Source organism: Mastigoproctus giganteus, chromosome 8 (genome assembly GCF_048544385.1).
Source record: "Mastigoproctus giganteus isolate SK-2022 chromosome 8, ASM4854438v1, whole genome shotgun sequence".
In the NCBI taxonomy this organism is placed as follows: Eukaryota; Metazoa; Arthropoda; class Arachnida; order Uropygi; family Thelyphonidae; genus Mastigoproctus; species Mastigoproctus giganteus.
The window spans coordinates 211,276,245-211,300,617 of NC_143582.1; the positions used below are offsets into that span (position 1 = coordinate 211,276,245).

The 24,373-nt window shown below is 37.0% G+C and overlaps 1 protein-coding gene across 3 annotated transcripts in view; it reads left to right on the top strand.

Moving 5' to 3' along the window:
* LOC150082242 (protein Obscurin-like) overlaps positions 1-24,373 on the top strand; it is an 865,351-nt gene that overhangs the window by 625,225 nt on the left and 215,753 nt on the right. For all 3 annotated transcript variants that reach the window (XM_090379203.1, XM_090379204.1, XM_090379205.1), the window contains 3 exons: positions 2,807-3,028; positions 9,303-9,433; positions 16,770-16,923. In XM_090379203.1, coding sequence (XP_090235329.1) covers positions 2,807-3,028; positions 9,303-9,433; positions 16,770-16,923 — 507 coding nt within the window. The remainder of the gene's footprint in view (positions 1-2,806; positions 3,029-9,302; positions 9,434-16,769; positions 16,924-24,373) is intronic.

Below are 24,373 nucleotides of genomic sequence, written 5' to 3' on the forward strand. Positions count from 1 at the left end.
CACATGCAATACTGACAAAATTATCTGCTCATACTGACTGTCTGCACAAGAAAGTAGTAGCTGAGTGATTATGGCAATATTTACTTAAATACCTAATTCTTGGGACTTACAGTATGCTTAGAAGACAGTGGTGACAACAGCAGGAAAAAACTGAGGCTTATTTAGCCAAATATTTGTGACTGTAAAAATGCAACAAGTTGGGATATGAGCAATATATCTAAATCAAATTACCTTACTCAGATAAGGCTAAAAATAAGGTCTACTCTAAGAAGTGTTGTCATAGGAGCAGACTGTTGTGTTATTATGAAAATGAAAATACTGTTGTATTTTGAGGAATTTATTATAGTTACACACAGAGCGTACAAATAAAGAAGAAATATATGAGCTTTCGGCTATATGGTAGCCTTCATCAGAATTAAAAATACATGAATGGCAGTTGGAATGAAGATGTGCACTGCCAGGTGCGTGAGACGCGAGGTTTAATTGTTTGTTGACGTCTGTGGCTGTGACGCATGATGACGTGGCCAGCGTTTGTCCAATGATAGAACTACTGACTCTGTGATCGGGTTGACTTGGCAACCACTGTTCCTGTTCAAGGATTTATCCGAAGATTTTATATTTAACGATTCCAACCAGGTACTCTTTAGGTAATGGTGGGATCTGTCTACCACCACGACATCGCGGTGTGGGTCGATGTCGTGGTGGGTTGTCCAGACATGTTCGGCGATAGCTGAGTGTTCTATATCCGCTAAACGGATCGCTCTTTTGTGCTCCGAGAGACGTTTCTCGAGTCGACGTCCAGTCTCTCCAAAGTAGCAGCTAGTGCAGTCACGGCAAGAGATGCGGTAGACCAAACCGCTCTGCAGAAGGGTGGGGACAGGTGTTTTCACGTTGGAAATGAAAGAACGCAGTTTCTTGCCTGGGAGTTGGATGCACTTTATTCCGTGCGTTCTCAGGATTCTACCGATCTGTTGTGACAGGTTGGGGTAGTATGGGATGAATGCCCTCGTGGATGGCTCGTCACTGTTGGTGTTGTAGCTGGTCGTCACGATGTCACGTGTCTGTAGATCACACCTGTCGAGGACGTCAATGGGGTAGCCACACCTCGTAAGGTCTACTTTGACCCTAGTGACCTCTTTGCGTCTTTCATCAGCGGAGCTGGAGTGTGTCCAGGCGCGAGTAAGCAAGGTTCGGGCAGTGGAGAGGAGGTGGCCTCGCGCGTGTGCTGACCGGAAGTTGGTAAACTGGCCAGCACACATGGGCTTACGATAAACTGTAGTCCTCAGGTATGTGCCTTCACGTCGGACAAGTGTATCTAGGTATGGTAAAGAATTGTTCGACTCCAGCTCAATCGTGAATTTTATGAAGGGCGATAGTGAGTTGAGGTATGATAGAAGTCGCTGACCTGAGTCTCTAGGGATGACCACGAACACATCGTCAACATAGCGACACCAAAAGGCGATGTGATCTGGTGCGTGTGCAAACGCACGTCCCTCTAACTTCTCCATCACGATGTTTGCTGTGACTGAGCTGACAGGGGAACCCATGGCCGTGCCATGTATCTGCTGGTAGACTGAGTCATTAAATATGATCGCACCCCCTGTTAAGCACAGTCTGAGGGCGGCGGAAATGTCATCGGGTGTGAGACCAGTTCTTTCGTTGAGGGTTCTATCATTGTCCAAGAGTTGTTTTGCACAAGAAATGGCAAGTTCCACAGGGATGGAGGTAAAGAGCGATATGACGTCGAACGATGCCATAACTTGATCCTGCGAGATGGATACAGTGCGAATCCTCTTTATGAATTCAACACTGTTGGAGACGGTGTGGGTGGTCTTGCCAACTAGAGGAGAAAGAAGTCTCGAGACAAATTTAGACAGCTCGTAAGTCGGTGATCCACAGCAGGATACAATTGGTCTCAGTGGTGTGTCTTCTTTGTGCACTTTCGGTAGGCCGTAAAACCGTGGGATCTGACATCCGGAAGCACGGAGGTGATTACGGGTTGACTGTGTGATCTTCCCTTGTTTCAGCCAACTGTTGATGAGGATATTCACCTCTGATTCCCATCGTTCTAAAACTCTGTTGGGGTTGATGGTCAGGGGTTTGTATACGGTAGTATCAAAGTTTGGATACTACCGTATGTAGTATCAAAGTTTGGATACTACCAAACGTTTGGGTGACACTCAAGTCAAGTGGACCTAATTTCGGCAAAGTCTGGTTGGTCTGTGACAGCCAAATCCTCTCCTTGGACTTTCATGATGGTGGGACTGTTTGTAACCATGGGTATAACCCCCACATGTAACTCCTGAATGGCACTTAGTATACTGGAGGTGACCACCCAATTTGCAAACCAATGTAGGCAAGGGTTGAGGTGTTGTGCCCTCAACAGCTCAAGTTCTTGGAGGTAAAAATCATGTTGGTTAGTGTTATTAGTTGAAGATTCTATTTCACTGATTTCAATTATCATCACCCTTAAAACGGCTATGTTCATGCAAATAGCTGAAATCTAATCTACTGTGAATTGCTAATGATATGGATAAATGATTTAATAAATTTTTTCTTATATATTTGATATGGTTAAGTAAATTTCTAACAATATTTCAGATAAAATTCTATCCAGAATAAAGGATTCAAGTATTTGGCAGTTTTATTTCTTTTTTTAGTTGTCTTTATTGTTAATTATTGGAATTAATTTAATGATTTTGTTAATGTATTAACAAAATCACTAAAAAAAGTATATGAAATAAATAGTATGTAATGATTGGTAATATAAATAATTTTGTAATATATTATATTTCATTGTTATCAGGAATTAAAGACTCGTTGTGTGATGTGAGAGGTCTTCGTCCTGGTCAAGATTACAAATTCCGCATCCGTGTTGAAAATAAGTATGGAGTTAGTGAACCATCACCATATGTGACTGCACACCGTAGTAAGATATATGAACCTCCTCCTAAAAGACAGCCTCCTGTTCCAGCTGAATTTATTCCTAGAGAATATGATATTGAACATCCACCTCTTGAAAAGCATGGTAATTTTTTTTCTGTCATAATGTATAAGAAACATTTGATAACCAAAACTTTTTTTGTAGTTTTAATCAAATAAGCTTTTTTTTTAAATAAAATTTAACATAAAAAAAATAAATTCTGTCCAAAATAATAAAAATTGTTTAAAAGGTATGCCATATTACCACATACAAGGTGTGATCAAAAAGTTTGTGCAGTGTCATTGTATCTTGAAATTGTAGTAGTGCAGCAAGTTGCAACTTGCTCTACTGTTACAATTTCGTGTTTAATACATGTGCAATCAGGCTGAAGCACAATAGATGTTTTATATGTTTCATCACATTTTAAAATCCATTATTTTACTGAGTAGTGCATTTGCATCAAATTTTGTTTCAAATTAGAGAAAGGTGCAACAGAAAACCACAAAATGTTAAAAATGGATTTTGGAGAAGATTCTATATATCATTTGAAGACTTTTCAGTGGTCAGTGGTTTGTAGAGTTATAGATGTCCCTCAAAGATAATTCTCGCTCTGGCCACCTTTCAATTTCAAAAACCACTGATTTAGTCACTTGAATTTGTGATCTGGTCAAGACTGATTGATGTTTAACTATCTTGAAACTATCCATGAAGTTGTCAATAAAATTGCTATTTCCTATGGGAGGTGTTAATCAATTTTAACACAATATTTGGAAATGTGATGCATTTCAGCCAAGTTTGTGCCTTACATATTCACTGTTGATCACGGAAACTGAGGTCTTGCATGTTAGCATTAGCATTAGTAGACGCATATGATGCAAGAAAGCAAGCTTATGCAGCATCAGCCAAAAAAAAAAAAAAAAAAACCCTTCCACTTCACCACTCTGTTCGTTCGAAATACCTGTCCATCTGAGCCTTAAATTTATTTAGGCTATCAACTTCCACAACAAGGGATGGAAGTCTGTTCCACTGGCTAAAGGCAAATTTCCGCATATCTATCCTACATCTGTCTTTCCTCAATTTGAATTTATGCCCTCTCAGGTGATTATTCTGAGCAAGAGGCAGTATCCCATCAGCATTGAGCATGCTCAAACCATTCAAGGCTTTGTACACCTCTATCAGATCACCTCGCCGGTGCCTAGTCTCCAGACACTGTAATTTGCAAAACTTAAGCCTTTCTTCGTAAGTGCAACCCTTCATTCCGTTCACTAACCTTGTTGCCCTTCTCTATACTCGTTCCATCAGCTCTACCCTTCTTGAAATGAGAACTCCAGACCTGTATACAGTACTCAAGGTGCGGCCTGACCATTGCCTTATACAAGGGAATAATCACCTCCCTATCCCTGCTATAAAAATTCCTGTATATCATTGATAAGACACCATGAGCTACTCTTGCAGCCCATCTGCACTGCTCAGAGAACTTCATATCCACTTGCACAATTACCCCCAGGTCCTTTTCATTCTCTACCACTGTCAGTGCAGTACAACAGGATCATTATCATGCTGCTAGCAACCCACACTTGTTTCTTTCATCATTACTGGTGGTAAATTGTGGGTATATAACTATGATCTGGAAAGGAGGGCTCAGTTCTCTCAGTGGAAGATTTTGTATTCTCCATTGCTCAAAAGTGTAAGACAATTTCAGTCAAATGTGAAGATCATGCTTATCATATTTTTGACTTACTTATGTGTCCCATATGATCAAATATTAAACAAAGAGTGCTACAAAACAGTTCTAGTGATCAAGTGATGTTGTTTGGAGAAGACAGCCAGAAAAGTGGGCTTCAGGGAATTGACCTGCATCATGACAATTCCACTGCATATTCAATGCTTTCCATTAAAGAATTTCTTGAAAAGCACTTCACTGTTGTCCTCAACTGCCATACTCACTGAATTTAGCTTCCTGGGATTTTTTCCCCCACCAAGCTTTAAGTCCCCTTGAAAAAATGTCATTAATTGCAATGACTGCTGTTATTATTCAGAACACAACACAGGGGCTATTAGCAATTCCAAAACAAGTCTATCAGGAATGCTTCCAGAAGTTGTAGAAGTATTGGATTTGGTGCATTCAGTGGAACTTCAAAGGAGATCTGCCTGAACAGCCAGTTTCTTCTTCATTTCTTGAATGTTATTTCCCCAAATTTTGGTCATTCTTCTTATACGTTCAAGATAGTAGCCAGAATGATAAAACACAGACAATTCATATTTCACACAATTTGTTAATAATGTAAATTAAATTTTTTTCTTTCTTTTAATAATTAATAATTTTAATTAATGATTGAAATTTTCTATGAAAAAATACTGATAAACATAAATAGAATCTTAAGAATTAAATGCAAAGGGAAATATGAAAAGCAAGTATTTTAACAGCAGGATATGGGGGGAATAACCAATCCCAGTATTATATAGCAACATCTTTTGAGACTTTACTGTTAGAATATTTTGGATCATTGTGTGTGTGACACTTACATACATAGTGAAAAACTATTATTGCCTCTTAAGTGAGAGACTGCAGTAAGTATGATTTTTCTGCATCTATTATTTGTTTAATGGACCAGATGAAGTTTTAAATAATATTAAAAGAAAGCAGTTATTTTATATAGGTATTGCAATATTGATATAGTAAAACCTGTCTAAAAAAATTTGTTGTTTTTGCCAGTTTTCCATTTCACAGAGGTACTTACCACTACTGTAACTAACAGTTAACTCACAGTTGCTTACCCAACGTATTTATCCAATGATATATATATATATAAACTAGAAAAATTTTAAATTACTGGTAAGACCCTACTCTGGTTTGAAGGCTGGCTAAAAGATAGGAGACAGAGGGTTCATAAATGGTCAGTCTTCAGGGTGCACCAGCATAGAAAGCAGAGTCTCCTCCTGTTTCTAATTTTCATGAATAATATTTGAGGGTGTCCGAGGTAAGCTGTCAAAGTTTTCTGATGATTTAAAAGGTGGGAAGGATGGTTAACAATTCGAGACTGGCCATTTTACTTCAAAAAGGCCTGGATTTATAGCATAAATAGTACAAAAAATGACAACTAAAGTTTAATAATTCCAAATGTAAGGTTATGCACTTGTGGAACAAAAATTACGGAGTCATGTGTAAACTGGGGGGGGAGCCAAAAGTGATTCAAGATGAAAAAGACAGGTGTTATGATTCAATTTTATGTGAAATTTTCCATGTAGTGTAAACAAGCAGCAAGGAAGGCACATAAGCCTATCTGTGATTTATGAGGCCTTTACTAGTGGTAAGAAGGACATAATTATCTCTCTGTACAAGGTGATGGTTAGACCACATTTGGAATATTGTATTCAGGTCTTGAGACCACACCAGAAAAAAGCAGTAGAACTTCTGGAGAGGGTAAAGAGAAGAGTGACCAGGTTGGTGATGAATGCAAATCAGTGCACATAAGAAGGACAGCTTAGGTGTCTACTGCAAAGTTTAACAACCAGACATCTGGGGGGGGGAGTCTAATTGAGGTGTATAAGGCAGTAAAGGGAATGAGTAAAATGAACATGGTAAGTCTCTTTTACCTCATCGTGAGACACAAGCCAGGGAACACAAATATAAAATATCAAGGAATAACAGAAAATTTGGTCTTGTAAAGATTTTTACCTATAGGCAGTGAGTTGTTGAACATTGGAAAAAAGTGCCTCCCAGTGTTGTGGAAGCAGTGAGTCTAGCTGAGTTTAATGTAGAATTGTATGAAACCCTTATGGGAATGGTGTAAATATTCTGTTTTATCTTAATTTTTATTATCAGTCTTCTATTACTAATAACTATTAATTGAACTTTTTTCCAGAATGCAAATCAGAGGTAAACATTACATTATCGCTGAAGTAACAGACTTTCAGTTCTGTGTTTTTCAATAGTCTCAATTAAGAACATATCCAAAATATACAATATCATATACTTTGATTTAAAGGTTTTCTTACTTTTTTCCAATAGCATTTTGCATTTTGCCAATATACTTTCTTGGTTCTCAACCAGAATTCATACTCAGTATATTAATACAAATAATACAGAATCATTTCTAGTGAGTGAAAAGTACTGAGATTATTTTTTCAGTGTTTCTAGATATTTTTTCACAGTGAATTTACAACTACATTTTTTTTTATACTTTTTATAACTTATATAGTAAAAATTATAATAAATGTAATTTTAATGTAATTTAATTAATATTTTTTTTAAATTTAAAAAAAAAAAATTTTTATGAAAACTCCAAACATGGGAGGTATTAGAACCTATAGTACTTAGTACTTTGCATGGGTTGGAGATTGAGAAGACGAAAGAATATATTTGTTGACATTAGACTTGAACTTCTGTAGACTGTAATTTTCAGGAAATAAGTATGAAGGAAGGTTGTTCCAGAAAATGGCAGTTGAATGAATAAACAAGGAAGATGAAAAGTTGATTCTGTGAGTTTGAAGTTGGACAGTAAATGGATGTTGGCTGGTGGCGGCACGTGTTCGGACTGTTTTCAAAGAGAGAGCTGGAATTATAGAAGCCAATTCAGAAGAACAATGCCCATGGAAGTATCTTAAGAAAAGGCATGCAGCAGAAACAGTATGTCTATGAGACAGCGAGTAGAGAGACTCTGTTAAAGAGGAGTCATTAATTAACCTAACTGCCCTCTTCTGAATGTAATCTAGAAGCCAGAGAGGTTTTGGGGGTCCGGCCCAGATATGGGAACAATATTCCATGGTAGGGTGGATTTGCGATTTGTACACAGTGAGCAGCTGTTTGGAGGAAAAGTAACGCCGAGAGCGAAAGTGAAAAACGAAGTTTTTTAAATGCAGAGGAAGCAATATTTGTAATGTGCTTGTGCCAAGAGAGATTAGAAGTCAGGGTAATCCCCAAAAGAGATATATCATTTTGCCTAGAAATCGGAGTGTCCCTAAAGATAAGTATAGGAGCATGTCATACTTGGAATACTTAATAGGCATAAAAAGTGCACAAGCATTGGCTGTTCCATCCATTGATGAAGTGGCCAATTTGCTGAATTGCTGAATTCATTTCTTCATACACATACTGTATGAAGAAATGAAATTTTTGGATATGGCGTACACATGGTAAGAATATACCCAGATCCTTGACATAACATGGGCTCGACAATGCCCCCGCATACACACTACTTGGACTCCCTCCAGTCACTATCTGGCATTGTAGAAGTAGTAAGATTATACACTAGCTGATCCGGAAGCCTCCTAAAAGAGTTACCAATAGGTTCGGTCCAGTGTATTAACTAGCGACCGGCCTGCGAACACCATTTTAGAGCTGTACCCTCGAAATGTAAGGAAGATTGGATCTCACCATAATGTTGATCATAACTTCAAAAGTCATCAGTCATACTGCATGATTTTGGGGAAAATTTAAGAATTTTAACAAGTAGATTCAGCAAAAATCAGCAAGATTACACAAAGTCTCTTTATCATGGGACACCTTATATTAACAGCCTTGCTTGGAATGGTTACAATAATTCTTCTTTTTCTTTTTGATGTTTATTGTTTGTAAGCTTAACAGTAAATTTAGTTGGTGTTAATCTACAGCTAATTGAAATTAATTGTAGATCAATAGCCATTGCTATGCTTGAGATGGATATTCAGATTAAGACTCACATGATGCTCTTTCATGTGAACTCATTTAATGCAGTAATTCCAGTAACTGAGACAGTCTAACAATGATAAAAAATGAAGCTCTCCAACCTCAGATCCTTCAAATGGGGAAATCTCTGTCCCCCAGTCATTTTGCCACTCAATATTAGTTATGAAAAAAAGTTTAGGTTTGAATCCCTTTTAACATTTTCCAGTAAGTGAAAGTATTTTATAATATAATTATGTATATTTTTGCTTTCTGTCATTTTGGTACATATAAAATATGTGCCTTTGGCACATGAAAAGTTGTTAATAACCATTAATCCAAAAATGATATCTTTTATGCGATTTTTTTTAATCTAAAATATTGCCTAGCTACCAACAATTTTGGATATAAAAGTTTTGGCTGTACTTGGTTTTCAGCAAACTGACATAGAAAAGCAGATATAAAAATTGGAAAATGCTTCCTTGACGGAGAGTTAGCAGATAATCTTTGTAGAGAAACATTAGAATAATCTTGCAATAAGGGAAGTCATGGACTGAAATGTGCATTTAGTTTTTTTAAACTTTGGCTTCCCTTAGCCTTGAATAAAGAAAATGATTTTTATCAGCTTATCTTTGTATTATTTAGAATCTCCTTACTAAATTATTATTAATTTTACACCTTTAAACATAATTTTTGTGACTGAAATTGAGAGGTGATTTCTGTATTATATCATAGCTGAAGCCCCAAGATTCCTGCGCAAAGAAGAAGATACTATGTATGGAGTTTCTGGACAACCTGTTAGCATCGACTTTTGGGTATATGGTTGCCCTCAACCAAATGTTACTTGGTACCATGATGGAAATAAGGTAAATGGATTGTTATCATAACTTTTGAAAATCAAATTCAGCCTTAAAAACCATATTATTTATGCCTGCATTTTTTCATTTCAGTAACTGTTAACCTGAGGATTAAACTTTCCCCCTAGAGTTTTAAAGGATGTACATTAAGGTCATAACTTACCATTAATAAATTAAAAATGCAAAATAGAGTCTCAGACAAAAAGGAAAATTAAGGCTGTTATGATCAGTAAGTAGATCACTCAAAATCCAGAAGTAGTGGAGTGGGAAACACTGGTTTTTGATCCCTCTGGTTAATACGCTGTCAATCTCTCTGAATCAATACAAAATACTAATATAAGCATACCTGTATTAGCATTCACACAAGACAGTTATTAACAAAATTAGACCTTTTATCACAGGAGACGTAATGTCAATTTATTTTTAATTATAGTTAAGAAGATTGATAACTATAAAATGACTATTTTCAGTATACTTTTTAATCTTTTTCTTGAACTCTATTAAAATACAGCAGTAATAATAATTATTATTATTTATTAGTAGTAGTATTCATCACATGACCAGAAATTGAACCCTTTCCTGCTCTTTAAGCTTACTTGCAATTCAGGTTGCTATTATACCTGTTTGTGTAATAGTAACTTTCAATTACCTGCTCCTATAAACTCTGCAGTATATGCATTCTCACTTGCTCTCTGTATAACACAAACAATCCTGTACATAAACCCCAGGGGCTCACATCTGGTGAGTGTGGGCTTGGCACACCCAGGGTCCTGAGCTGGATTAGTATTAGTATTAGTAGAGGCATATGATGCAAAAAAGCAAGCTTATGCAGCATCAGGTTAAAAAAAAAAAAAACACTTCCACTTCACCCCTCCGTTCGTTCGAAATGCCTGTCCATCTGAGCCTTAAATTTATTTAGGCTATCAACTTCCACAACAAGGGGTTCCACCAACCAACTACCTGCTGGCTAAAGGCAAATTTCCACACATCTATCCTACATCTGTCTTTCCTCAATTTGAATTTATGTCCTCTCAGGTGATTATTCTGAGCAAGAGGAAGAATCCCATCAGCATTGATCATGCTCAAACCATTCAAAGCTTTATACACCTCTATCAGATCACCTCATTGGCGCCTAGTCTCCAGACACTGTAATTTGCAAAACTTAAGCCTTTCTTCATAAGAGCAACCCTTTATTCCATTCACTAATCTTGTTGCCCTTCTCTGTACTCGTTCCAGCAGCTCTACATCCTTCTTGAAATGAGACCTCCAGACCTGTATACAGTACTCAAGGTGTGGCCTGACCATTGCCTTATACAAGGGAATAATCACCTCCTTATCCCTGCTAGAAAAATTCCTGTATATCATTGACAAGACACCATGAGCTACTCTTGCAGCCCGTCTGCACTGCTCAGAGAACTTCATATCTTTGTTCATCATTGGATATCATCGTTCTTCTCTTTCTTGGTGGTTCCTTTCTACTTTTGACTCTCTCTCTCTCAGGGTAACTTGAATTTTTTTCTTTGGCTGGTGTAGCATAAGCCTCAGGCTTCCTTGTCCCATATAGCTAATAATAATAATATGTTTTTCAACTTTTTTTATCTATCTTGTATATATTTAAACGTTTTTTTCTTTAAACGGAAGAAGGGATTTTTGTTTATGAGCATGTGCTTGATTCATAAATAGTAGTTGTGCATGCCCATGCATGAGAAATTCTTGGACCTGCTAGCTAGAGTTTGCAATAGTTCTTCAGGTTTTTTTTTTTTTTTTTTGTATTTGTGGTTGATTGCAGTGTCTGATTTATGGTTTTTTTTTTTTTTTTTTGTGTTCTCCAGGGTATTACTTGTTACACTATATTTAAGTACTTGTAATTGTAAATTAACAGTTTTTTTTTTTTTTTTTTGATATGAACTTTTACTGCTCTGTTCACAATATAGTTAGACTGCTTTGTGTTTTATAGTTAAAAATATGAATTCTAGAGGAGTATGTGCCATTTGATACATTTCTTCACTTTTCATTCTTTCATTCACCACATCACCAGGGACAGAAACTTTATCGCTATAACTATTGTGACTGAACATGTAGTCTTAGATCACATTTGTGGATGGATATAAAAATGGAGTGTTAGTTCAGTTTGTTATATGTGTCATGCTGAAATGCATTTTTAAAATAATACTCTACAAGTTATAGAATTTTTTATGGAATTAGAACTTCATTTAGTCCCAAATATTGCTATAAGAATGCTGTGTTGCACAAAGTGAGATCAGGAGGAATGTATAAACCCCTTGATGTCACTTCTTGGTGAGTGCTTAGGAATATGTTATGCTTTGATTGCTTTAAAAGGCATGTTGACCATTCATTTTCGGTTAATCACCTTGTTATTGTTGGATGTCCTTGAGGTCACCCAAGGACATCCTTTGATCCAAGCAATGATAATTAAGCTGTACTACAAGGATTCTGACTCTGCAACAGTTGCTTTACAGAAGTTTCATTGAGAAAAATACTCGAAAGATACAAACTGAACCAGTATCATTTTCCAAATTATCCTGATTTTTATCCCCAGTTATCCCGACTAGTTAAGAATCTTGAAGAAAGTGGACACCTGACATCATCCACAAAGTTGTGTCTACTGTTGAAGAGCAATTCAGCAAATTGGCCACTTCATCAATGGATGGAACAGCCAATGCTTGTGCACTTTTCATGCCTATTAAGTATTCCAAGCATGACATGCTCCTATGCTTATCTTTGGTGACACTCCAATTTCTAGGCAAGATGATATATCTCTTTTGGGGATTACCCTGACTTCTAATCTCTCTTGACACAAGCACATTACAAATATTGCTTCCTCTGCATCTAAAAAACTTGGTTTTCTCTTTCGCTCTTGGTGTTACTTTTCTCCCAAACAGCTGTTCATCTGTATAAATCACAAATCCACCATACCATGGAATATTGTTCCCACATCTGGGGCGGTACCCCCAAAACCTCACTCAGGCTTCTAGAATCCATTCAGAAGAGGGCAGTTAGGTTAATTAATGACTCATCTCTAACAGAGTCTCTCCACTCTCTGTCTCATAGATGTACTGTTTCTGCTGCATGCCTTTTCTACAGATACTTCCACGGACACTGTTCTTCTGAATTGGCTTCTATAATTCTCTCTCTCTCTTTGAAAACAGTCCTAACACGTGCCGCCACCAGCCAACATCCATTTACTGTCCAACTTCAAGCTCACAGAACCAACTTTTCATCTTCCTCGTTTATTCATTTGACTGCTGTTTTCTGGAACAACCTTCTTTCATACATATTTCCTGAAAATTACAGTCTACGGAAGTTCAAGTCTAATGTTAACAAATATCTTCTTTCGTCTCATCAACCTCCAACCCATGCATGATACTAAGTACTGTAGGTTCTAATACTTCTCGTGTTTGGGGTTTTCATAAAAAAAAAAAGAAAATAAAGACAACATGGTGAGTACTAAGGAATATGGTATACTGGTATTCTGTTAATATCTAGCATGTGCAGCAACTGCTACTATACTTCTTTAATAGGCACTTCACTAGGTGGGACTTTGTAAAGATTGAACAAGCAAGAACTACTTGATTCAGCTTATTTTGGATGGATAAGGTCCATTTGTTGCTTAATGGAAGAGAGAAAAGCAACAGCTGCCATATGGGCAACAGACAGTCCTCACTCACAAGGCACAAAAGTAACAGTGTGATAATTTTGCAACATTATTCAGAATTTAATTATTTTTATTTAAAGGATGTTGTGCCACTGGTTTGAAAACCTGCATGGGCAATGTTCAGCAATATGTCAACCTTTTATGGGACACTGTAAAACCTGGCCTTCAGGAAACGAATATAGTCAAAACCATAACATTCATGCATGCTGATGCATTAACCCATTTTGTGTGCCTAGTAAATACAGTTGCTCATGTCAGCCTTTCACACAGACCATCTACTTTCTAGACATTGTCCACATGAATGCCCACTCTCCCAGTTCCCTAGAATCACCAGCTCATTTTTTGTTATGGAACTATCTGAAAACTCATGTGTACAGAGGTAGTCTGACACCTCTGGCATTGGAAGATGCCATGTGCTGAGAAGTTGTAGCAATTTCAATGGATTTGTTGCTCTCCATTTTGAAGAGTTGTGATAATACCACACCTTCTCAGTACCGGAATGTGGCAAGCAGTTGCTGCAGTAAATTTTTTATGAACTGTATGTCTCACTAACATGACTTTGTATATTAGTGCTCCTTTCTGGTGATAATTTGGAACTAAAAGTTTCGATTCCATATCCCATAACTTGTAGAGTATTATTTTAAAAACGGCATTCCTCTGCAACCAAGAGTTCTCTATAATTAATTATTTTTCACATGTTTAAAACACTCTGTATTTTAAAGCAACAGAAGCAAGACATAAGACTCTCAGATTTTGTGTTTCATAATTAATATCGTATTGACCACTAGCAGAAGGCTTTTATTAGCCACAAAGTTTAATTAACCCCTAAATCGTCACACAAAGTATAACTTAGTAATGGTGTGGATAAATAGTTGCATTGGATAGCCCTAAGTGTTTATGGTGCAGGCATTTTTGAATATTTCTCATCAATTTTTTATTGTTATCAACAAATTCTTTGTGGACTGCTAGAATAAAATACCATTTTCATATCATTAGAAATTGGCGCCTCCGTAGCCAGGTGGGAAGAAGCAGCAGTGTGTAACGCACGCTTCTTGATTAGACCGGGGTTCGATCCCGTCACCACCAAATACGGGGATGCGGAAAGATCAGGGAATGATCACCGCATATTCCCGGAGCAATATGGCCTTAGTTGCTAATGCTCCTAAAAACCAAATAACAAACAAACATCATTAGAAATTAAAAAAAAAATTAAAAAAAAACCTTAAACCTTAAAGCTGTTTTCGAACTGTTTATAGAGTGTTGTTTGATATGGTATAGCCTGGTCAGAGGTAGGTAATTCTCTTTGATTTTTTTATTGATCAATAATACTATGGTCTTTGTGGAAATGAAATATGGAATTCACAACTGTAATAGGTTTATGAATTTTTAAACATTTGTAATTTGTATTAATATTTTATGTTCATTTCTTCATTGAAAACTCTAGTATTGTCAGCATTACAAATATAAAATTTCATATTCCTAACTACAGTAGATATCTTTTTATGATTTTTTTGGAACTTTGGTCTTTTTTATTTTGATAAAGGCAATACTACTGTCATATTAAATAGAGTAGCTTATGTTTCCAAAGTAATGGACCATATTAGATAACAAGGAACATACAAAGATATTAAGAAAGACCCAACTATAACTAGAGAAAGGCATGAAAGTCACAAAAATGTTATTAGATAACAACAGCATCAATGAAAGAATAACAGTTTCAGTAGGCACATAAATAGCAAAGCCCCCATCCTATTTGGTAACATCAAAATTCACAAAGAGGATAATCCCATAACGCCCATTGTAAACAGTAAATTTGGCCCAGCAAAGAATTTAGCCAGATGGCTGGTAAAATTTCTATCACTATTCATAATCACTAATTCAGAGCAATTCATCAAAGAATGAATTGCAATGAAACAAGAATGCATAAAAAATGAGGACAATCTAGCAAGTTGGTGTTTAATCTAGCATTCTGGTAGATCAAGCTATTAAAGCTATTGTCAGCATTACAAATATAAAATTTCATATTCCTAACTACAGTAGATATCTTTTTATGATTTTTTTGGAACTTTGGTCTTTTTTATTTTGATAAAGGCAATACTACTGTCATATTAAATAGAGTAGCTTATTAACATTATAGAAAAAAAAAATTGCAGGTCGGGAAGTAAGAGTGTCATAAACCAATAAGATATTACCTAATAAAACCCTTATACATTTCATAAATTCACTTTCAAATCAGATTATTTCAAGTCCAAAGATAAAATATACACAAAAAATAGAGGTCTCAGCATGGGAAACCCATACTATTCAGAAGAACTTTGAGGGGGGCAGCACTTTAAGACCTTCCCTATGGGTCCATTTTGTGGATGGTGTGTTGATAATTTGAGACATTAACAGGAAGAATTACATAAATTCAAAGAATATCTAAACAGCATTTATCAGACCATTAAGTTTAAGCTTGAGATTGAGGCCAATGATAGCTTGCCTTTCTTGGATGTCCTAGTGACTAAAAAGAAAGGCAGATTATGATCTCAGGTGTACAGAAAGCTGACAGATTCAGGCTGATACATAAACTTTGCATCTGATCATCCAAAAAAAGTCAGAACAGGTATTATCAAAATGTTAATAAATAGATGTTTGAAAATTTGTGATAACTTCAAAAAAATGGTAAGGAAATCAGCATTATTAAAAGATATTATTAAGCAGTGAGTACCAAAGTAAGTCAGTCAACAAAACCATAGAAAAATATTTGAACAACATAAAGAATAACACAACATGCAATATGAATTATGAATTACAAAAGAGCAGTAGTAATTCTATGCATAAAAGGTATTGACAAAAAGAATCTGTAAAAAGTGCAGGCTTGAAGTGACCTTTAAACTGATTAATAAGATAGGTAGTTGGTTCAAATCTGACACCTGAGCATAATAGAAGGCATATAATGTACAAAAATATATGCAAATGTGACAAAGTATACATTAGCATTAGTAGTGGCATATGATGCAAGAAAGCAAGCTTTTAAGAGCATCAGCCGAAAAAAAAAAAACACTTCCCATTTCACCTATCCATTCACTCCAAAAGTTTGTCCAGTTCTTCCTTGAATTTATTTAAGCTGTCAACTTCCACAACAATAGATGAAAGTTTGTCCCAGCAGTCAACCACTCGCTGGCTAAAGGCAACATCACATCTCCACACATCTATTTTGCAACTGTCTTTCCTCAGTTTGAATTTATGCCCAATCAAGTGTGCAATCTGAGCAAGAAGAAGAAGAGTCCCATCAGCATTGAGCTTGATAAAAACATTCAAAGCCTTGTACACCTCAATCAGATCACCTCACAGGTGCCTAGTCTCCAGACACTGCAATTTGCAGAACTTAAGCACTACAGATAAGTTTAAGGATGAAATTACTTTGTCATGTGCTGTTATACTTCTATTTCTCAGAAATTTCTGGGAGCAAAATATGCAGCACATCTAGATTAAAATTATAGGTGTTTTTTTTTTTTTTTTTTTTTTTTGTTTTTTTTAACCTTTTGTAATTTTTACTATGAGAATTTTAAATGTATAAAAAATATTTTTAATTTTCTTAAAAATGAAGATTTTTAATACTCGCTATGAATTTCATATTTACAGGTTGGACATGAAATTACGATTTTTAAAAAATTTTCTTTGCAGATTGAGAAAGGAAAGTATGACTTTTTACAAGATCGGAATGGCCAAGTATCTACATTTATTGGTTCTATGTCAGATGAATATGTTGGTGTCTATACTTGTCATGCTGTTAATGACCTTGGAGAAGCTCGCATGAAGATAAATTTGTTAATTGCTGGTAATTAATATATATATATATATTACCACTGCTGAGTTACCTTTGAAATTAATTTAATTTTGTTTTCTTGCTACTCTAATTCTCACTCTTAATTAATTAAAATGCTTATATAACTGAGTAAAACATATTCAAAATGGGACAAGAAAAATGCAAATTTTCCTGAATTGTAGTTGACTGTGTCATTAATCTGTTGGACAAGAACATGTTTTTTTGTCTGTAGTTAAGTGGTTATTTTGTTAGGAAATAAGGTTAAGAATGTTAATAGTAGTCACTGTAAAATAGTAATCAGTAATTACCAATTGGTGTCCCATAGGCTAATTTGTTCCCCAGAGCAATTCTATCAGTCCCATGGCAGTAGAATTGCTCCAAGGGCAATTCACGATGTAATTTTAACTCTTCTCATTTCATTTAAACAGAGACTCAGTAATTGAGTATTGAGTATTTTCTTATCAACTAATGCAGGCAAAGCCAAAGAACAGGAATTGACTGACAAATGAAACATTATATCATATTATTGCATGCGGTATCTACTGAGACCAATGTCCACTTTAAACCTACATCAAATATAAATATTTGTGCTGGTGTCAACTGTATTGCTTTGGGAAAATGGCAGATGTTTACGAATTGGGTGTTGAGAAAAGAAGTTCTCACTGATAATCAACAGAATATATTTATGAGATTTAATATTCATGTTAGATAGAGTCAAGATCTTTGTCAACATTGTCTTGTCATATGTAAATATACAAAAGCTCTTGTGGACCAGAAGAGGGTGTAATACATATTTAACTGCCTTTTGAGTGTTGATACATATAGTAAAATTGAATCAGTGGTCAGTTGTGCACTATGTGTTTTCCACAGTAATGCTTTTTTAAAAACAGCATTGCTGTAATTGTAATGTTGTAAATATTCAAGTGACATTTTAACACTGGAAATGTTCCAGATCACAGTATCATCAAAAATTTTGCTGATAGGCTTAGAATCATGGTCTCTCCAAACAATAAAAAATCTTGAGGCAGTACTAGAACATTTTGGATGCTAGAAAACATTCATAGCAGCATATTAAGTGTGATCAAAAAAGTTTGAGGACTAGTTTTCTATTTTGAAATTGTGGCATTGTAACAAGTTGCAACTTACTGCAATGTGTTTGGTGACTCATTTAGACGTAATAATACCAGAATCCTCTATTTATCCGTAGTCAGTCCGAATTAGCACACATTGAATAGAAGGTGTTTTATTGCATTTTAGCCGACCGGGCTAGCCGAGTGGGTAAAGTACCTACCCGGCAACCCAAAGGTCGCGGGTTCGATTCCCGCCTCGGGCTTGGATCAAAGTACTGCAAAAACCTTGGGAGGTGCAATATGGCCACAGAAGCCGATGCGCCAACAACTACCAAATCAAAAAAAAAAAAAAAAAAAAAATTGCATTTTAAAATGAGTTGTTTTACTGAGCAGCAAATATCTATCAGATTTAAATTCAAATTAGAGAAAAATGCAATAGAAATCCATGAAATGTTACAAGCAGCTTTCAGAGAAGATGAAGTGTGTCATTTAAAATCTTTTCGGTGGTTTGCAAAGTCAAAGTTGTTCCTCAAAGATTTTCACTCTGCCTGCCCTTCAGCCTCAGAAACTAATAATTCAATTGCTTGTGATCTGATCAGGTGTGATTGATGTTTAACTATCCATGAAGTTGCTTGTAATATTGGTATTACTTATTGGACATGCCAATCAATTTTATCATAAAACTTGAGAATACAACATGTTTCAGCCTAGTTTGTGCCTTGCATGCCCACTAATGATCACAGAAAGTAGCTGGTTCTTGCATGTCAGGATCTTCATCAAAATGCTGTTGCTGATGCACATTTTTTTGCTTCTATCATTACTGATGATGAATCATGGGCATATGGATCCAGAGGTCCGATCCTCTTAGTGGAATGTTCATTATAAATTTATTATAGTATTAATATCAGTAGTCCCACACAATCAAAGAGTGAACCAGGAATACCACAAATTTGAGAATTCAAGTTTCAGCCTAGTTTGTGCCTCGCATGCTCACTGATGAGCATAGACAATAGCTAGTTCTCGCATCTTAGGATCTTTGTCAAAATGCTGCTGCTGACCCATATTTTTTTTTCTACTATCATTACTGGTAATGAATCGTGGGTATATGGATCCAGAGGTCCAGTCCTCTCATTGGAAGATTGTCTTCTCCAAGGTTCAGAAAAGCAAGACAATCTCAGTCAAATGTGAACATCATGTTTATCATATTTTTTTACTCACAGGACATTGTTCATTTTAAATTTATTACAGTATTAGTATTAGTAGCCCACACACAGTCAAACAGTGAACCAGGAATACCACAAAACAGTTCTGTTTTGTTTAGAGAAAACATCTGGAACCCTCCCCCTCAAAAATGTCTTGCGGGGCACTCATCTCTGCTTTTGGCACACTCCATCTCTATAAAGCGGGATTCCACTGTAATGCCTTAAACTGTCAATGTATCCCCTTCTGAAATTAAAACCCCTGTCTTTACCTTTAACTACTGCAACATCCTCTCTTCATCTTTCAACTGATGTAATTGTCAGTTGGAAGATGAAGAAATAATTTAAAAACCATAAGACTACAATGGTTTTAGACAGTTTTTAAATTATTTTCCTTGGGACCAACAGATAATGTTACAAACTGCAAATTCTAATTGTGAAGCATTAATGAAAGTAATTATAGAAGCAACCAAACTTTTCGTACAACTAAAGAGATACTGTTCAAGGTTCAGACTTATGTGAATGACAGATGAATTGATGCAATTAGTGACAGGGAAGAAAAAATGAATGAGATGATTTTAAATTATCATACAAAAACATATAGTAAATACAGACTAGTCTGCAATGAAGTTAAAAATGAGGGGGGGGGAAGTTAGCATTAGCATTAGTAGAGGCATTTGATGCAAGAAAGCAAGCTTATGCAGCATCAGCCAAAAAAAAAAAAAAAAAAACCAACTTCCACTTCACCCCTCTGTTCGTTCAAAATACCTGTCCAGCTGAGCCTTAAACTTATTTAGGCTATCAACCTCCAAGACAAGGGATGGAAGTCTGTTCCACCAACCAACCACCCGCTGGCTAAAGGCATATTTCCGCACGTCTATCCTACATCTGTCTTTCCTCAATTTGAATTTATGCCCTCTCAGGTGATTATTCTGAGCTAGAGGAAGAATCCCATCAGCATTGAGCATGCTTAAACCATTCAAGGCTTTATACACCTCTATCAGATCACCTCGCCGGTGCCTAGTCTGCAGACACTGTAATTTGCAAAACTTAAGCCTTTCTTCGTAAGAGCACCCCTTTGTTCCATTCACTAATCTTGTTGCCCTTCTCTGTACTCGTTCCAGCAGCTCTACATCCTTCTTGAAATGATTCCTCCAGACCTGTATACAGTACTCTGGTGTGGCCTGACCATTGCCTTATACAATGGAATAATCACCTCCTTATCCCTGCTGGAAAAATTCCTGTATATCATTGACAATACTCCATGAGCTACTCTTGCAGCCCGTCTGCACTGCTCAGAGAACTTCATATCTGCCTGCACAACCACCCCCAAGTCCCTTTCATTCTCTACCACTGTCAGTGTAGTACCACAGAGTTGATACGTTGCTCTGGGGTTGCTGTTTCCCATGTGTAGTACTTTACATTTGTCAATGTTAAACTTCATTTGCCACCTCTCAGCCCATCTGCTCAACCTTTCCAGATCCTGTTGCAGCAGCATAGTGTCAGTAGTGTCCTTGACAACCCTGCCAACCTTTATATCGTCTGCAAACTTGGACATTAAGCTTGATATACCATCATCAATATCATTTATAAATACAGAAAACAATAATGGACCCAACACTGAGCCCTGAGGGACTCCACTAATAACATTAGTCCAAGATGAGCAGTGTCCATTGATTACCACTCTCTGTCTTCTCCCCCTCAACCACCCCTTTATCCATAGCAGCAATTTGCCTCCAATGTCACACTGCTCCAATTTGTGTAGCAGTCTTCCATGTGCAACAGTATCAAAAGCCTTTCTAAGATCCAAGTATATAATATCAAAGTTATTCCCTGCATCCAGTTCTTTTGTGACTGCATCATAGTATCCAATCAAGTTGGTCAGGCAAGACTTCCCCTTAACAAAACCATGCTGTGTCTGAGCTATAACTGAAGTCTTGTCTAAATGATCCTGCAGTGCTTCTTTAACCAGTGCCTCCATTAATTTTCCTGGAACAGAAGTTAAGCTCACAGGTCTATAATTACTTGTGTCAGCCTTTGATCCTCCTTTGTGAATTGGGGTCACATTTGCACATTTCCAGTCTATGGGTACCTCCCCTGAGTCCAAGGAAGCTCTCATAATTATGGCTAAGGGTTTGCTTACTTCCTTTGCTGCCTCCTTTAATATAACTGGATAGATCCCATCCACCCCGGGTGCCTTTCTTGTGTTTATCTTCAACAGTTTCTCCTCCACTTGACTCACAGTTATTTCAAGATTCTGTAGCTTACTGCTAGAGGTGAATACACCTCTGGCATTCCCCTTGCTGAATAACTCCTCATGTGTGAATGTCGATGCAAAATATTCATTTAGTTTGTTTGCTACCTGAGCAGGATCATCAACAGTTGACCCATCAATATCAAGTGGACCAATCTGATTCATCCCCTTCCTTCTAGAGTTTACATAAGTAAAGAACTCTTTGCTGTTGTTCTTTGCATCCCTTGCCAAGGATTTCTCGTAATCTGCCTTCGCCTGCCTAACCTCCTTTGTAACTTGGTTGCATATCAACTTGTATCTATCATAGGCTTCTGTGTCATGTGTTAATTTGTAAGTATCCCATGCATTTTTCTTTTCTGCCATATGCCTCATTAGTTCATCTGACATCCATTTTGGCCTAAACCTTGAACAATATTTCTTAGTTGGTATGTAAAGCCTAGTAGCTTCCAAGATAAGTTCTTTGAATGCTTCCCATTTTGAATTTGCTGTTGGTAACATCATCAGTTGGTCCCACTGTATAGAATTTAAATACTGTCTCAGTCCATCATAGTCGCCTTTACGGAAGCAATAACCTTTCCCTTTACCCCTAATGGTAGTTACCTCTTTGAGTAAATCCCACTTCAGCACACTGTGATCACTGCCACCTAGTGGTTCATTTATCTGCAGATTCTTAATGCATGAAGAATCACTGCTGATAATCAAATCAAGAGTATTACTCCCTCTAGTTGCCTCCCGAACATGCTGATGTAGAAAACAATCATCCAATAAATCCACAAAAGCCCTGCTAGTCTGTGAGTAACCAGCCCCCAAATTCCAGTCAATATCTGGGAAATTAAAATCTCCCATTATAAGACTCTCTGATTTACTGGCCCACTCTATTTCCCTGTACAGTTCCTTATTATACTCATTAGGCCTATAGCACACTCCTACTCTCAATTTTGATTTCCCAATGCTTATGTCACACCAAACTGACTCAACACTGCACTGTCCAGCGATGTCGACTGGCTTCACTTCCTTGGTTTTTATGTGTTTCTTAACTAATAGCATAACCCCTCCCCCCCTTCCTATCCTGTCTATCCTTTCTGTAGACGTTGTACTCCCCAAATTCCAGTTCTGCATCCCTTATATCTGTGTGACACCACGTCTCTGATATCCCAACAATATCTGCCTTTGATGTTTTGAGCAATACCTCAAATTCCTCAAATTTATTTACTAAACTCCTAGCATTGGTGTACACGCAAGTATACCTGCACCTGTTTCTATTCTTAGCTACCCTAACACAACCCATGTGTTTACTTGTACCGCAATGGCTCCCAGCAGTCTCTGAAATACCATGCATCTTGTTTTTCAGGATTCTGCTCATTCTAATAGAAGCAGTGCAAGAATCTCTTTCGCCTCTGCCAGTGGCTACTGTCAATCTGTTGGTCTTTGTCTCCCCCCAAGCTAGCAGTTTTCCGACCCACCTAACACTGCCTCGATGGCATCAGCAAATATTCTTGCACCCTTTCTATTTAACTGTATCCGATCCCTGTAGAAGCAATCTCTCCTGTTAACAAGTACAGTCCAGGCTGAAAAAAATTCTATCCCTTTAGCCTTGCACAATCTTTCCAGGGCCAAATTGATCGACAAGGCTCTCATCATATACTCCCTCCTATCGTGTCTGGGCAGAATTGCAGACACTTTCAAGTTCAACCCTAATTCACGGCTTTTGTTCAACAGTGACCTGTACTTGTTAAGTAATTCTGCCGGTCTCCTACTCTTAATATTATTAGTGCCAACGTGTACAACTATATCACCTTTTGTGCCCTTAAAAGATGATATTCGCTCTACAACGTCATCAACCTTTGCCCCTGGCAGACATACCCTGGTCCTGTTCCACCTTTCTTTTTTACAAAGCATGTTCCCCGTTTCCCTGACAATAGAGTCAACAACAACTACTAGTTCCTTCGGGACCAGCACATTCTGCCTTGGGGGTTGTCTCTGTGTCACGCGATGCCCAAGTGCAAGCTCTGGCGATGATGTGGGCAGCTGAGAGCTTGATGGGCCCCTCAATTTAGTTTCTTCGAGGGCATCCACCCTGTCCTTCAAGGTCTCATATAGGCCCACAAGAACGCCGAGTTGTTGCCTGATATCGATACACTCCTTGCATCGCGTACACACAAAGACATCCCCCTTGGCAGTATCATGTCCCGTACCCGATTGCTCTGCAAACATCAAGCAAACAGTGCATTTTATAAGGCTGTGAGTCAGAGGACAACTGTCCCCCTCAGTTCTGCTCTGAGCCACAGCACTTCCATTAGCTTGAGCCTTTTGCTTTGCTGCTCTGGTCTGAGTCATGATTCTATTAATTTATTAATTAATTATAATTAATTAATTAATGTTATTAATTATGTTAAATATAACATAATTAATAAGGCAGGGCTAATGCAGATCCTTAATGCTAACCCTTGTTTCTTTATCATGACATTAACATTAGAAGAAAAGGCATGAGCCACATTGGACCACTAGATATAAATGGCATAACTGTTGATTGTTCTTTTTTGGTTGCTGACAAACTCAATAAATGTTTTGTAAATACATTCATGGACTGAAGAAGTGTTTAGTTTTAACTTGTATACTTCTGATATTACCAGAAGTATACCATGTTAAAACTGAAATGAAAGTGGAAGAGAAATTGTTGCTAAAAGTAAATAAGGCAACTGGGGGATGTGAACTCTATCTAGTTATATTAAGAGAGGCAGCAAAAGAGATAAGTACACCTTTAGCTATAAATATAAGAGCATCCTTGGATTCAAAGGAGTTCCCTAAAGATTGGAGATAGGCAGACATCTCTCCTGTTCATAAAGGGATCCCCTGTTCATAAGTGAGTAATCATAGTCCTGTAAGCTTGACTTCGGTTCCAGGAAATATAATGGCGTCAGTAAACAGAGAAGTAATGC